At 39.1% G+C, this 15,271-nt stretch overlaps 1 protein-coding gene across 3 annotated transcripts in view; it reads right to left on the minus strand.

Moving 5' to 3' along the window:
• The window catches only part of LOC306829473 (uncharacterized protein), a 30,173-nt gene that overhangs the window by 4,229 nt on the left and 10,673 nt on the right, over nt 1-15,271 (minus strand). For all 3 annotated transcript variants that reach the window (XM_079352517.1, XM_079352518.1, XM_079352519.1), the window contains exons 2-10: nt 10,373-10,455; nt 7,084-7,258; nt 6,198-6,324; nt 5,874-6,014; nt 5,661-5,714; nt 2,013-2,168; nt 1,542-1,629; nt 741-999; nt 176-617 (exon numbers count right to left, since the gene is read on the minus strand). In XM_079352517.1, coding sequence (XP_079208643.1) covers nt 176-617; nt 741-999; nt 1,542-1,629; nt 2,013-2,168; nt 5,661-5,714; nt 5,874-6,014; nt 6,198-6,324; nt 7,084-7,258; nt 10,373-10,455 — 1,525 coding nt within the window. The remainder of the gene's footprint in view (nt 1-175; nt 618-740; nt 1,000-1,541; nt 1,630-2,012; nt 2,169-5,660; nt 5,715-5,873; nt 6,015-6,197; nt 6,325-7,083; nt 7,259-10,372; nt 10,456-15,271) is intronic.

Consider the following 15,271-nt stretch of genomic DNA (forward strand, 5'->3'; position numbering starts at 1 on the left):
GGAAGATAAGGCACAGAGAAAAAGAAGTACATATTTCAGCATAGCAAATGAGCCCTCAAGAAAAGACACACATAATGACATTTTACAATCAGGAGTTTTTTAAAGAGAGATAAAAAAAAGGAATTGTTTTTGCAAACATACATAGATTGAATTATGAAGCATAAACTCTACATACACAATGTTGACTCCATGTTTCCACAACTAAGTCTTCTTCTTTCTCCTCTGCTGCTTCCTCCTTCCTCATGGCACCACTTTGAACATTCCTGCTCAAAGTGGAAACCTCCTCCTCTTCCATGGTGGTCTGATCTGGTTTGAGAGATCCAGCAGGATCAGCCTCATAACCGACAGTTTCTCCCCTCTCTTCCTTCAACTCCTCTGTCACCCCTTTGTTTAATTCCACCAGAACTCCATCAGTATGATTGTCAAGTGAAGAAGACAGAAGGGGAGTTTTTATAGTGCCCAGTGTCTCCTTTAACAAAAGGACCTCCCCTTCACTGTTTTGCAGGACTGTTTCTTCTTCTCCTGTGAGCGACAAGCTGCTTTTAACCTCCTCAGCTCTACGGGGGATTTCTGGAGGGTCCGGCAAGAACTCTCTCACAACAGAAGGAGTCATCGATCTAGAAGAAGATATAAAAGGATCATGTTCACAGAGGGTCAAGACATATTCATTCAGGGGGAGATGTCAAGAAGGAATACAAAATTAGGAAAATAAGGGAGGATGATAAATAAAATCTTATCACCTAGGATTGTCCAGAGAGGAAACTGTCAAGCCAAGCTTGTCGGAGGGAATATGCTGGCCGTCTGGTGCTTTCTCCACAAAGAGACAAAGGTCAGGACAAGCGGAAGTATCTAAGTCCAGAGAAAAGTGTTTTTCTTCTGAGCCATCCTCTCCCTTATGACAGTCCTCCTTATATGTTAAAAGGGGATGTGTTTGCCCTCCCTCTTCATTATCTTCATCTTCTCTCTCCAGCTGTGGTTTCAGCTCATCGCCTTTTCCAACTAAACCATAGAGAAGCACAAATATATGATGACAGATAAGAAGGAGTATTCGAGGAGAAAGAAAAGCATGTTCATGTTGGCACGACTCCTACAGTCGTCCCTTGTAATGTAAATGAATGATAAATGGACTTGCGCTTGTAAAGTTCTTTTATAGTCCTTTGACTACTCAAAGAGCTTTTTTTATGCCCTCCATAACTTCTCGTTCAACATTTTATCTTGAAACAGTTCTACAGGGACCACATTTTCCTCTGAAGACAGTTTGTGTAGAGAGTTATGAAAATTAAGGAATCTGTACATTTCTCCAAATTTGACATTTCTCTAACAAAACTCCAGAGTGCACCTTTAAGTGAAGATATATTTTAAAATAAGAAACTTTTTTTAATTTCAACTTGACTTTCTAAATTAAACAGTTTATTTGCTTTTTGTTATGAGTTTGGTATAACATCCCAGGTGAAATAAGGAAATCAGACACATTTCCTTTATGCAGAGTCATCAATTTAAAGGAACTCAGATAATATAAGATCAAAACAGAAAACACTGACCTTCTGGTGTCCCGTGTTGTTCGAGCTTCCTCGATGAGTTCAGTATCTCTTTCACCACACATTCTCCATCTGCTTTTACATCCAGCCTCTGCATGGGCACAGGCATGAGCAACGATATAACACTGAACGGTTACAGTTAAAAAACACTCAATGCCACTTTACCGTCATCACGTGTCCTGTTAAAGTGAAACTGAGCTGAGAACACAAAATAAAAACCTGTCTAATAAAGGATCAGTGGATATTCGGAAAAGTTCATCTGAATAATTAAAGTTTCACCTAAACCTTCTACAAAAAACGATTATGAACATTTGACTTTCATGTTGTGATGAACAAAAAAACATAGACAAAAAGATAAACTTAATGAACATAAATGATCATTTCTATTTTCTGTAGTTGATGTCTCAGTAGGTGTGTAAAATGTAAATGCTCTCCTGATTGTTTCTATACATGTGCCTCTACATAAGGTCTTACAATGACAGGTTTCCTCCTAAAACAAGCTTTGTGCCTCAGCCCCAGTTTGTGTTTGGCAGCAGAGTTATCCAGACAGCCATAGGAACTGGCTGGCTGACTGAAGTCCCCTGGAACAACGAGAGGGCTCACAGCTCTACTGGAGGCAGCACAGGACAGCTGGGAAGAGAAGAAGACAAGATCGAAGATTTATTTGTGTAAAGGTTTAATTTATGACAAAAAGCAATGGACAAGAAACGCCCTCGTAAATCTGACAGAGGATGGGAAATTATTCACTTTAACAACCAACGCTAAACAAGTCTGTCTTTCTTTGAGAACATGTTTAAAAAAATAAATGGTGTCTTTGACTGTTAGGGTTAGAGCGTTAGTCAAAGCGTGGATTTCCATCAAGATGATGAAGGAGGAAAGCACATGAAGAAACACCTAAGGGGTCCTTAGACAGCTTCAGAACTATTTCCTGCTTTTCCCGTGTGTTTCTGCACTGAGGCCAGCAAAGACTTTTTCATTGTAAAAATAAACAGGACTTCATTTGTCAGCTGTATGAACAGAACCCTTTACTCAGTTTTAGTGTACTGGTTTTGTGGAGGAATTTTCAGAATTCAACCATCCAAACATTTCCAGACAAAATATCACTGGAGAGACAACTCAGAAGATCAGGTCTGATCTAATGATTTGGAGGTTGACATTTTTGTTGTGTTTGGACTTGTCTTGGGTCTTGTGCTTGACCTATTCTTCCACTTGTCTCTGTGTTATCCCCTTCTCTGTCGTTTCTCTGGCAATAATAATGTTAGTGTTGACTCTTTGACCCACTGTGCCTGTGTTGGTTTGCTTTCCAATGGTTTTCTCTGGCAGTCAGCATGTCTGCTTGCATCTGCATTTGGTAATTACTTTATAATTTGTCCTCAACCAAGCAAAACACCCTATGAAACCAGAGCCAATACTTGGGTAATTATTCTTTGGGGGTTTGTCATTATACGAAACATCTCTCGTTCCACATAGTCACCTGAAATAATAAGAATATATACAAATATGGATTTAACACACAGGTCAAAGTTCATCATTGTTTGTATATTTGAAACCACAAACAGAAGAACAAAGTTGTGTATAGATAAACTCAAACTGATACCCAGATAAGCAGGGTAATTGAGGAATGCTACAGATGTGTTGTCAAGCCAAAGATGAAAGTGATGAAATCCAATCTAGTTACAGAATAACCCTTTCAACAAGAAAAAAAAAACCTTCAATCATATCCATATATTGGGTCATTACATCCTTGTGTATGGGATACCTAAAATAGGCCAGTGAATTATCCTTGACCCTGATCCCTGTATGTCTGACATACTTTAAAAGGGAATTTTTCAGGGTTTTGTATGCACGCATTTTAAGCTGGCCATTTGTGGTTCCTTACAGTTTGAGTATGACTGGCCAGAACTCTCCTAAAATCGCTAAAACAGAACTATCATTAAATGCTCATTTGTCATACTTTATTGACTGTGACTGTCATTTAGCCAGTGAAGCCAGATAGGTAATTGAGGTTTTGAAGAACATTTGTCATATCACAAACCTGCACTCTTTTCTCTCTATCATAGATGTTCTTCCAGGAATAAACCGTTTTAAAGTAATGTGCTGTGACGGAGCATAAAGGAGTTTTCAGCTTACATGGGAAAGGAAAGACATGCTTGTAATTTAGATAAATGACAATTAGAGGAAACAGAAGCAGAGAAACAGTCATGTTCATAAAGAGTCTGAAATAAAAGCTACGAGGCGTCAACTTAAAGAGGTGAATTTGCATAAGAATTGAACATTTAAATGATGTTTTTAAGTGAGATGGCCTCATTAGCTGCTCTTTCCTCCCAAGCTGAGGGAGAAATACAAGGTTTCTGAAGGCCTTTATCAATTACTCAAGATTTCAAGAGATAACTGTAGGCTGGAGATAAAGTCAATTTTCAGTCTTTTTTTATGAGAACAGCTATTCAAACAGGCAATATGATCCATGCAAGTTTGTCTTTTTATGTATGGAAAGTAGAATAATTTAATGGGGAGATATTTTTCCTGCTACTGCAGCTCTGGCTTGCATCAGCTAAACATAAGTTAAGAGGTAGAATTACTGAAAATAAAGGCAGTGTCGGTAATTTTCAAAAACTAGCATGATTTTGAAAGTAGCGTCCTCTCCGTTCTCCATATTCACTCACCCCCTCCCCTCTGTCCCCCCTCATGTATATGCACTAGCACCATTGGTCCAGGAGCGGATTTCCGCTCATGCTTTGAGTGTGGGCTCATGCATGCATGGGGTAGAGAGGCTTGATTTGTTTATAAAACATCGTCGAGTGCCGACACTGGTAGAAGTTTTTACGTGTTTATCTGCTACAGAGGACATATTTTTTTTCGTTTCTTTTTAAGAGCACATGAATTATTAATTACTGTCAGGACCTTAACACAATTTCAACCAAAATCTTAAAAAGTGTATCTGGAGAAAATTACCTACCCTTACCTTTAAAGGTCACATACTAAACTTCTTTTGAAGAAGTTTAAAAAAGTCTCAGAGCTCCTCAAAACGAGTGTGAAGTGTCTTGTTGTAAATCCATTCTGATCCTGTATTCAATTACAACCCCTCTATTTCAGGCCTGCTCAAAACGGGCTGTTTCTGTATCTATAGCTTTAAATGTAAATGAGCTGTGTCTGACCACGCCCCTCTCGGGAAAGGGATATGAAGCCATAGATGATTTCAAACGCCCCCTAATACAGTAAAGTAGAGTATTGTTAAACTATCTTATATGTTGTAGTTGATGATTTCCCAGCTCAATGTCACTGTTACTTTACTCTAGATTTAGGTCTAATTAAAGGTTTAGGCACTCTCACATCAATATAATGCTCCGTTAAATCTCATAGTAGTTAATGGGAATTATTTCCAGCCATTAGCCTCTAAAAAGATAATTACTCACAAGAAGCAACATTATATTGAGAAAATTGCTTTTCACTGGTTGGCCATGAATTTAATTTCTGAGAAAGTTTTTTGGTTAGTTCGGTCGTAACCCTCTACTTGCTAAGATGACCATTACGTCGCTGTGGTGCAAACAAACAATGAAACTTCTGAAGTTACAAACTAACAAGGGAGGATTTAGTCTGGACTTTACACCCTGAATGAGGACAGAGGTACATGGTGCAACAGGCAACCAGGGTTTGGGAGTCTTAAATGTCACACTTGGATCAGCCTCAGCTTTAATTGTTGTGTGACTTTCTAGAAAGAAAAACATTGTAAACATTCGGCAGAACATTATGCTACAATCACCACTGCATTAATTTAAGCATTTGGTGTCAGCATTCAGCATTAGTAAATCCACACAGAGATGGTAAAATGGCCAAGAGACTCTTGGTAAAAGCTTTTATTTGGTTGCTGAACTTAATTGAACACTAAACTCTTACAACTTCTAGTGTTTTTTAGTTAGTTAGTTTAGTTTTCATTTTCGAGAGGGGCAGAAAATTAGACGGTAAGACGAGTGTGTATTAGACTTCCACCAGTTCTATTGTCCCTAAAAGTTTAAATCAATGTTATTGTTTCTTTGTAGACATTATTTTGCTCACATGTGAGCCAGGACAGCTTGTCAGAGTTTGAAATAAGTGGAATGGCCTTTGAGTGTTTGTTTTTCTTACCTGGTCATCGTCACTGTCTAGTCCCTCCAGGCTATTCAGGCTGTGGCTTTGAACCTTGTGAGAGGTGGATAAAGAGAAGACTGTAATAGTAACACTGTCCAGTTTAGTCCAGGGATTGGAACCAGGAACTTCCTCACCGTGAGGAAACAGCGCTAACCACTGCACCACTGTGCAGCCCTGCAGGATGGGCCATTATTCAATAATATGCGTTACCATAACTGTATGAAGTGTCCTGTATTCTGGAGGACTACAGGGTAGGCCATCGTCTTCAGACATTGTGCCAGTGTCTTCTGTTTTCTTCACACAAATGAGGGATGGAGGAGAGCCCAGTCTTATTGCTTGCTTTAGCTGGAGCTACAAAAAAAAGGAAACTATGCATGTGAGTGAGCCTCCTGTTTGGATGCTTGACCTGAAGGAGAATAACAAAAATGGAAACACAGCCCAACATGCGGGATGTGAAGAAGTACAAATGTCTGAAGAAGAGTCTTAGATATTTATTGAAACAAAAAGGCCAAGAGTGTTTTTATCTGCATTTACCTGTAGGGACTTCACTTTGACATGAATGCTATCCTGTGATGCCCCAAGAGGCTCATTGGCCTCTGATGAGTCCGAAACAAAGACAGAGTCATGTGACAAGGCCTTGCTGCCCAAGTTTATCTTCGATCTTTGGAAAAAGTCAAGAAATGAACAAAGCAAAACATGATCTCTCAAAGACTCTACATCACAGTAATTCAATACAAATATATGTTTGATTTCTTATGCTTGTTCAGGAAACATAAAAGGATAAAAACAGAAACATTTGAGGGAGAGTGAGGACTGGACATGGCAGGAAGTGACACATTTTGAAAAAACAGTGGACATTAGGACACTTGAGGAGGAATTCCAGCATGTTTACAAAAAACAGGAAGCCACAAGGCTAGACTAAGGAAGAACAGGAGAGGGATGATAAAGCTGGGTCTTCCTTTTTAAATTATCCATTTCCTCACCCCCAAGAGATATTTATCAGAAGTACAAAAAAACACTTCTTTATTTACAAAAACAAATTAGTTAGAAACAAAATACTGGGCTGGAGGAAAGTGAAAGTTGAATAATGTGTCTTCCTAAATGATCTGACAACAAATTTGCTTGGGTTTAAGAGTGACACTATTTTCCTAATGTTTTTTTTCTGACAAGAACAGAATTGTGAGGGCACAAAAACAGATCTACTCTAAATTTATAAACCTGCATCGCTGACACAAAAAAAACATGTTAAAGGTGCTAACACACCTCACAGAGATTCGATGAGTAAGCAAGTGAGCTCCATTATCAGATCGTTTAGGGATAGACATCACTGCAGACACTGAATTGTTTAGTAAAGATGATGAGTGAAAACCTCCCTTACTCATTAACCTGTTTGTCTGTATGTATTTGTATAGGATCTTACCCTGAGCCCTTATCCCTCTCTGATCGAGTGAGTGTGTTTTTCTCAGATGCTTTGCTGACATTTTCACTTGATTGGCTGGCTCTGAGCCCCACGTCTGCACCACTGGCTGGCAGCTCCTTTTTCTTTTTCCTGGCAAAGAAGTTTTTAAACATCTGGAACTTGGACTTTTTCTTCCCTGTGGTTACAAATCAGAGGAGAGAGGAAGAAATATGATGAAACAAACTAGTCTTAACCTCTTACAGCGCACATTAGTGTATCATCACTCAAAAGCCTTGTGTGTGTTTACACAGAGTTGTACATAAAGACAGATACACAAACAGTTTAGCTACTGTAAGTCCTTATCCCACACTGATAGACTCTGAGGGATCCTTAATTGTTTTTAAAACAACATTGTGAATGTGCCCTCTTGGATGCCCTTGTAGTAGATAAAACATTAAGAAGGTTCCTCCTGGATGTACTCTTATCACACAAAACGTGAAACTCTCCCTGGCATCGTCACCTGAGCATCTTTGTGGGAAATGGTAAATAAACTTGAGTTTATGAAACTGGTCTGGTAACTGGAGAGGTGCCAGTCCATTTCCTGAGCACTGCCGAGGTGCCCCTGAGCAAGGCACCGAACCCCAAAACTGCTCTGGAGCGCTCGCTGTGGGCAGCCCCCTCACTCTGAGACCTCTCCATTAATGCATGTCACTAGAACCCTGTTTGTGCATGAGTGTGTATCTCGGCCTATGTGTGTGTTAGACAGAGTGTAAAAACTGAATTTCCCCTCGTGGGATTAATAAAGTGTAAATTATTATTATTATTAATTCAAACCTAACATTCTCCATCCATGCAAGCAGCCTTTGAGGCTAGTTGAATGACTTATCAGTCTTTAAGCTTTCATGCAAAAACCTGCTAATAACCACACTGCTACAATGCTAAAATACTGCTGTTTGGCAGCGGAAAATGGTCAGAGGATCTTGGGATTATGAGATTAATATGCTAAGATGTGTTTATTATTGCAAAAAGTAAAGCTGGGTTAATGGGTATTTTACACATTTTAGAAAGTACCGTTGCAGTATTGGGAAAACAAATTTCCCCTGATTGTTGAGAAACAGAAAAAATCCAGGAATTATTAAAGGCAGGAAGTAATTCTCTGGGGACCAGGGATGTCTGAATGAATATTGAGAAATATCAGACTGATCCATCATTCAAGATCAACTGACAAAGCAATGATGGTTGGTTTAGATCAGTGAAACCAAGTGACACCTTTTACACATCAGGTTCTGTTTACAGCTCTTACAGCAAGGAATACTGCTGTAAATTTACTTCTTGAGACTAGTTAAACTACATTGTCTGAAAAGTAGTTTAGTTTATTTGTTTATTTGACAGAGGCCATGCACAACAGAACTGTTGGGCTAGAGTTAGCTTTAAAGCTAATTTACATCAGAGGTGCCGCCGGTTGGATTAGTGAGAAGTAAGTAGGATAACACAAACGTTGCTCAGAGTTAGAGTGGGTCAACCTGTGACTCAAAAATTAAAGGTTAGATTCAAGACTCCTCTTGTCTACAAGTCAAGCAGCCTTGTGCAAGAGATAAATGTGTTTGAATGTGTGTGAATAATCATTTGCTCTGTTAATATTGTATTGCACTTAAACAGTATATGAGTGTGTGGAAGGGTGAATACTGATACACATGTAAAACCAAGCAGGGGAAAGACACAAGTGCAATCCATAATAGTCAGGGAATTTAATCAAATATTGAGCAAATCTGGAAATAACTTCCAGTAGAAAAATCCAATAGATTTTTTCGCAAGGTGTCTTCTAACACGTATAAAAAGATTTAAATCCAACTCCTTTGGAAAATATGTGACAGCTGCTGCTCAAAGTCAACATACCTGGAACCTTATTGGTGAAAAAATGACAAATTGAATCTATTGCTAAATTTTGTTTAGCAAAAAATCTACTTCTGACCATGGCCACTTTTACATGTACATTTACAGTAGCTTTGTATGTTGATTTTAATATCTGGCATACCAGCTAAAAAATACATTAGCATTGTTAAATGTCTTAGAGGTCCAGGTCTGAGTCTTCTCCACACTCTACTGCTCTTAAAGTGGGGACTGGGACTAACTTGAAGGCTTGTGAGACACTGAGAGGTGCCTTCCATCAACCAAAAAAAAAGTTGAATGATCTAACATTGGCATTTGTAAAGAAATCTAATGGTAAGGATTTTATTCCCATATTTTTGCAATATTCCCTATTAACACATTTATCTCAAACCCAAACCTGAGTAGGGGATTTAGTTTGTTGGTAAAGGTGTCATGGGGATGTAAGTCCTACATTGTAAAATGATTGTATAGCAGAATTGTTAGCATTTCTCTAATAAAGATAGAAATAGACTAATCTACATGGCGTCTGTCAGTGCTGTGTTACAGTCAACTGTACAGATTCATAGTACCAAGCTTTCAATATGCTACACTATATGAACCTTGATGTTGACATACAATCACACATTCTCCCTTTACTCACAAGGTTATTTTTCTCCTGCACCTCGCAGAGCATTCTTTCCTTACTTTTAAGCACACTCTCTATTTGCAGCAGAATCACAGCTTAAAGTGTCTGAAATACAAATCTTGTATCAGAGACAAAACCAGCTTTACATTTCTCAGTGATTTGTAAAAGGCCACATCACAAAAGAAAGTTTTAGATTGTTAGAGACATTACATTTTATGTAATATCTACTAATAAGCATCATAACTAAGGCCCTGGCACCAAGCAGTTTATTCAAACTGCTTCTAAAACACATAAATGGCCTGTGCAACCTCAGCAGACGGATCCAAATCATTGTAATTACTGCTTCATAATGAAGTCTTATAGGTAACCAGCTGTGCTCAGTGATAGAGTTGGTCGTCTCCTGACTGGAAGGGTAGTAGGTTCGATTCCCAGGTCCTGCAGCCACATCGATTGTGTCCTCTGGCAAAATATTTTACCCCAAGTTGCCCCAAATACATACATGCATACCTAATGCAAAAGGTCATATTGGTCTCAGAATTTAAAACTTGGAAGTGTAAAGATGACCTTGGCTATAATTAAGGCACAACCTGTTTCAGTGTCACTTTTTTTCCCCAATTGAAAAAGTGAAATAATTTGAGAATGACACGATACCATACGAAAGCCTTCAAGAGGATTTCCACACATCGAGCACCTTAAATGACTATGTAAGCTCACAATTACAGCAAAAAGAAAAGACAGAAATGTGTCAAAAGCACACCATGTTTAACTTCACTGAAGATATGTCTGCGCTTTTACCTGAGAACTCATCCATGGCCTCAGCAGGATCCTGATTGGCCGTTACATCCTGATGTCCTGATGCCATGGAGATGCAGCCACTCCTGGTTAACAGAGGGAGAAAGACAGAGGATCAGCCTCAATATAACTTTTATGCAATAGCTAAATGACAACATGACTAATTGGAATTCTGCTTATTGCTTTGCTACTGAATTTTTCCAGAGCTAAACTCGTCTCAAGAAGAGCAAAAAGTACCAGGGGATGAATTGGTATAAAAATGTGTTTCCCTCATTGAATTTCCCAGGTTCTGTAATTTATTTCAAGCCTCTATGCCTTATCGCTAAATGTCAAACTGAACCCTGTAGGGTATTGAGACACCCTGGTTTACAAAGAAATTACATTTGTGTAGTGACAATACCAGAGCATTGTGTAGTGATTTCCACTAAAGGTCAAATATTCTCCTCCTTTTCAAAATGTTTAAAGAAGTCTAAGAGCTCCCCAAAACATGTGTGTGAAGTGTCTTGCTGTTGATCCACTCTGATCCCGTATTTATCATGTCTATAAACCCCTCTATTTCAGCCCTGCTCAGAACAGGCTGTTTCTGTGTCTGTAGCTTTAAATGTAAATGAGCTGTGTCTGACCACGCCCCCTCTCTGGAAGGATTTAGCTGGCTCTGTTTTTTTCTCTCCATGCCCTATTGTTTACGGTGAGAAGGCAGACTCAGATAGCAGAAGAAACACTAAGCTGTGGGAGTGTCACCCCCTGGGGGAGGGGTTACTGCCCTTTGTGATAGAGGGAAAATCTCCAAACAGCCTGTTAAAGCACATGTTTTCTGAAAAGCGGAGCAGGCAAAAGACAGAGAAGATGGACTTTCTCATTATTGAGGGGGCTTGTAGACAGACTAGGGACAAGTTAGTGTCAGAAAAACATGGTTAAGTGCATTTTGTATAATATGCAAAAGTGGCTTGACGTGATTCTTTTTTTTTCTTTTAATAAACAATTGGCAGTACAGAGCTAACATGTCCAGTACATTACCAATATAATTGTTTACAACAATCTACAATAACTCATAGTTATCTGGGATCACAACCATTGGTTTCTTAACTGTGAATATGAACCATAGGCATCGGCATTTGGTTAGCAAGAAATGACCCCATTAGCAAGAGAGAGTTCTTCTGGAGATGAACAAATAATTGGCAAATTCAATTCAGAAAACCAAAAACATTATACCTGTAGAGAATGTGTTTGCTGGTTAAAAGATAGTTCAGCCTTTTGTTTCTCAGAGAATGAGATTCTTTTCATTGGTGGTTGCAGACTGCACATGTTTATGGATCAGACTAAACTAGCCTAGAGAGATCATGGATCATAGCACACTCACTACTTGCAAGCCTCAACCTCTGGTGAGAGATGGACGGCTTTTAAACGCAAACAGGTAAGGTCAAATAGCAAGTCTTCCAAGTACCGATGTCCACTGTATCTCTGGGAATAAGCCAATCACCATCCTGACTTGAACTGGCAAACATATAAAAATAAATGAGCTCAGAAGCTATAGATGGAAATATCAATACAATCATACTAGGTTTTCAGAAACTTGAGCTTGTTTAGCTCTTTCCAAGTCTTCTGACTACTCAAAACGCTTTTACACCTCAGGTCATACGACACATTCACACAGTGATGGTAGAGGCTGCTGGATGAGAGACGACCCACTCTATCCGCTGAACCATAGCTACCCCATTTATGGACTTGTTTTCCAACCTCACAAGCAATACATTTAAAAGGAGACCCCTAAAAAATATGCTCCACTGAAGGTCACTGCCCAAATGGAGCTCAGCGTAAGTTTAGACAGGAAGACTGGTGTTATTATTTAATTCATTCTCAAACCACACCCCCTACTACTACTACCTCTCTCTCTGGTGAGCAGCTGATCATGGGCGTGTATCATCCCAAATTTAACCAACCAGAATCTGCCATGAACTTTCCAATCAACCTACTGCTGTCAAACTCTAAAAAGTCTCTCTCTCCCCACAGTCAGTCTGTTGCTTCAGGCAAACGCTGCAACCTTCCTCCGCTGCAGTCACCTCTATCCAGCTCAGCAGAGTCCAGATCCAGGCTGAAACCCATTCCTCGTCACAGCCTCCATTCCTCTTCACCACCACCAGTCTCTAGACTTCACGGGGTATCCTATCCAGCGTCGGCCTCACTACCCCTCAGAGTTCATGAAGTCGTCATGATGGAGTCAAGCCCCCAAAAGACTTTGCACATTTCATTCTATTCTTAACACTTTTCAGTGTTTTCCAGTCAGGTCAAACCACATCACCGAGACTACTCTTATCAAAGTGCTAAATGATATCTATGTAAACAGTGACCCATCTAAAGTCTCAGTCTCACTCAGCTCCTTTAAATCAGGCCTTAAAACTTGATTATTCACTCAGGCCTTAATTAGAAATGTACTTTCTGCCTTACTGCAACAAATTGTTTTAAAAGTTGTTATTTATCGAGCACCTTTACATTCTTCTCTGTCTTTTAATGATGTACAATCTTTTTTTGCACTGTTTTCTTAATTTCTGCTGCACTCTTTTCTTAAGCTGTGTTTTAATGTATTTCTGTTTTTGTCTGTAAAGCATTATGAATTGCTTTGTGTCTGAACATTTGCCTTGCCTTGCCTATAATTGTCACACATTTCATTGTTAGTAAATAATTGTTGATTCTCAATTCAGTCTCTTCTGATTGAAATATGTCTTTGTTGTCCTTGACACTTGACTTGTGTTTGTGCACACAGATTTCACACAAACTTCCTCTGATGGTCATGACACAGGAATAGAAAAGCAAGTTACATTGTTTTTAGCATTTTGCAATGCACTATTATTCTCAATTGCTTATTATTGTTGCCTTAGTTTAGATTATCCCTCTACAGATTGGATGGCCTGCAGTGAAAAACGTCTGTGCACAGCTTCAGCTTTTTTGGTTCTGTTAACTAGACAGAGTGAGAGTCTGTGAGTGGACTAACCTCATTATATAATGGATTAGCACATAGAAGAATTCCGGCCACTAGGAGATCTGCCTCTTTTAGACTGATGATATAACCTTGTTACCACCCACAGCGAGCAGGAGCATTGACTAACAGAGTGTAGATAAACACTCCCATTTGGTCATTTCCTAGACCTTTAGTGTGGGAAAAATGATAGCAAACAACATCTGCACGCATGCACGCACGCACACACTCACACACACACACACACACAGACACACACACACATATATATTTGACCAAATTTGACTTTTTCTATCAAAGTACTTTGTTTAAACCACCAACAATTTGTTTAGTCTTACTTATCTTTTCTCCATGAGCTGGGTAGTAACACTAAAATATTATGTTTGATTTCAAGACAAATATCTTATTAGTTATACTATTCCCCGAATTAAATTTGCCAATGTGACATCTTGCCTCAGTGATATCACTGATCCAAGCCCATTGGCTCGTTGTAGCAAGACCAAGCTCGTTGCACGTCCATGTAACATCCGTGCTGAGCAACTGACCAATTACAACAGAGCGGAAGAGCCAACCAATCAGATCAGACTAGACCCACGTTAACCCGTGATCGTGGGGGATTCAGAGTGTTGCAAGAGAGGCTGCATGGAGCTGCAGTACATGAAAACAGTAGTAATTGTTAATGTACTTTAGTAGACACATCAAATAGATATATGAACCCCAAAAAGGGCATAATGTGGGACCTTTAAGTTTGATAAATAGATATGAATGTTTTAAAGTCAACGAGTAATCCTCTTGGATTTATTGTGATCTCAATACCAATTAAAATAATTGTGATGAGGAATATTTGCCTTACTTCGAGCTATAATAACAAATTCACACCACTCCTGTCAAACTACACCCGCACAAGCAGCTCTAAACTGACTTAAAGACCTGACTACAAAACTGCATCAATAGGGGACCAAAGTATCAGAGATTGACAACAATGAATCTGCAGCACAGACAGAGCCTATACAATTATAGAAAGTACAAATCAATTGAGTGCAACCACTTTAAACTAAGGTTTTTTATTTGACCTTTAAAGAGGCACCAGCAGCACTTAAATGTTGTTTTTTTGACACAGTTACAGTCACCATAACTGAGACTAGTTCAAGACCTCTAGTGATGCACGCTCCTTTACATAACACGATTAAAATACATTTACGACTCCTTGTAAAGCTTTGACAAAACAATACCCTCGGTTGTGTGGCTGTAAAAGCAGGGCTAAGTCATGTGAGAGCTGTTAGAGAAGAATGAGCTTACAGTCTTCAAGAATGATATCCTCTTCTACCATTGCACCCTTAAAGCTGCTGTTTAGAACAGACTAGAACTAATATTGTCGCCTTTTACTCAAAGTCAGCTTGATCATCAGCATTAAGATTGAATATTTCTATATTTTTAGTTGGAATGCCTTTAATCGCTATCTTTGGCTTGTATTGTATTAATCCTGAGGTGTCAGACGAGATGATTAAGTCAGAAGAAACAGCCTTTTTAGACATTTTCCACAGGAAAGACTCACAGTCATAGGATTGTCTTTTAAACAAAGAAAAACAAGATTTTTCATCAGATCACCTAAAAAGTTCTTCATAGCTGTTTACACTCAATCAAAAGCTGTCTCACCTGAACATTTGCCTCGGCCATCCAGCCAGTATTAGTCGTGACAGTATCAGTTTTCTTTGCACTCAAGTGAAGGGCTGTACCACAGAAAGAAGAACCTAGTGAGTTTTTCTTTTGCTTTCAATGTACAGCATGTAAAACCAGCCGCTAGGGGGCTCTCAATCAAAACAACAACAAAAGGATGGAAACATTTAAGGTGATGCTCGGACTTGAGCTTATATAGTTCTTTTCTAGTCTTCTGACTTGTCAAAGCGCTTTTACACCGTATGTCACAC

Source organism: Symphodus melops, assembly GCF_947650265.1.
Source record: "Symphodus melops genome assembly, chromosome: 9".
Taxonomy (NCBI): Eukaryota; Metazoa; Chordata; class Actinopteri; order Labriformes; family Labridae; genus Symphodus; species Symphodus melops.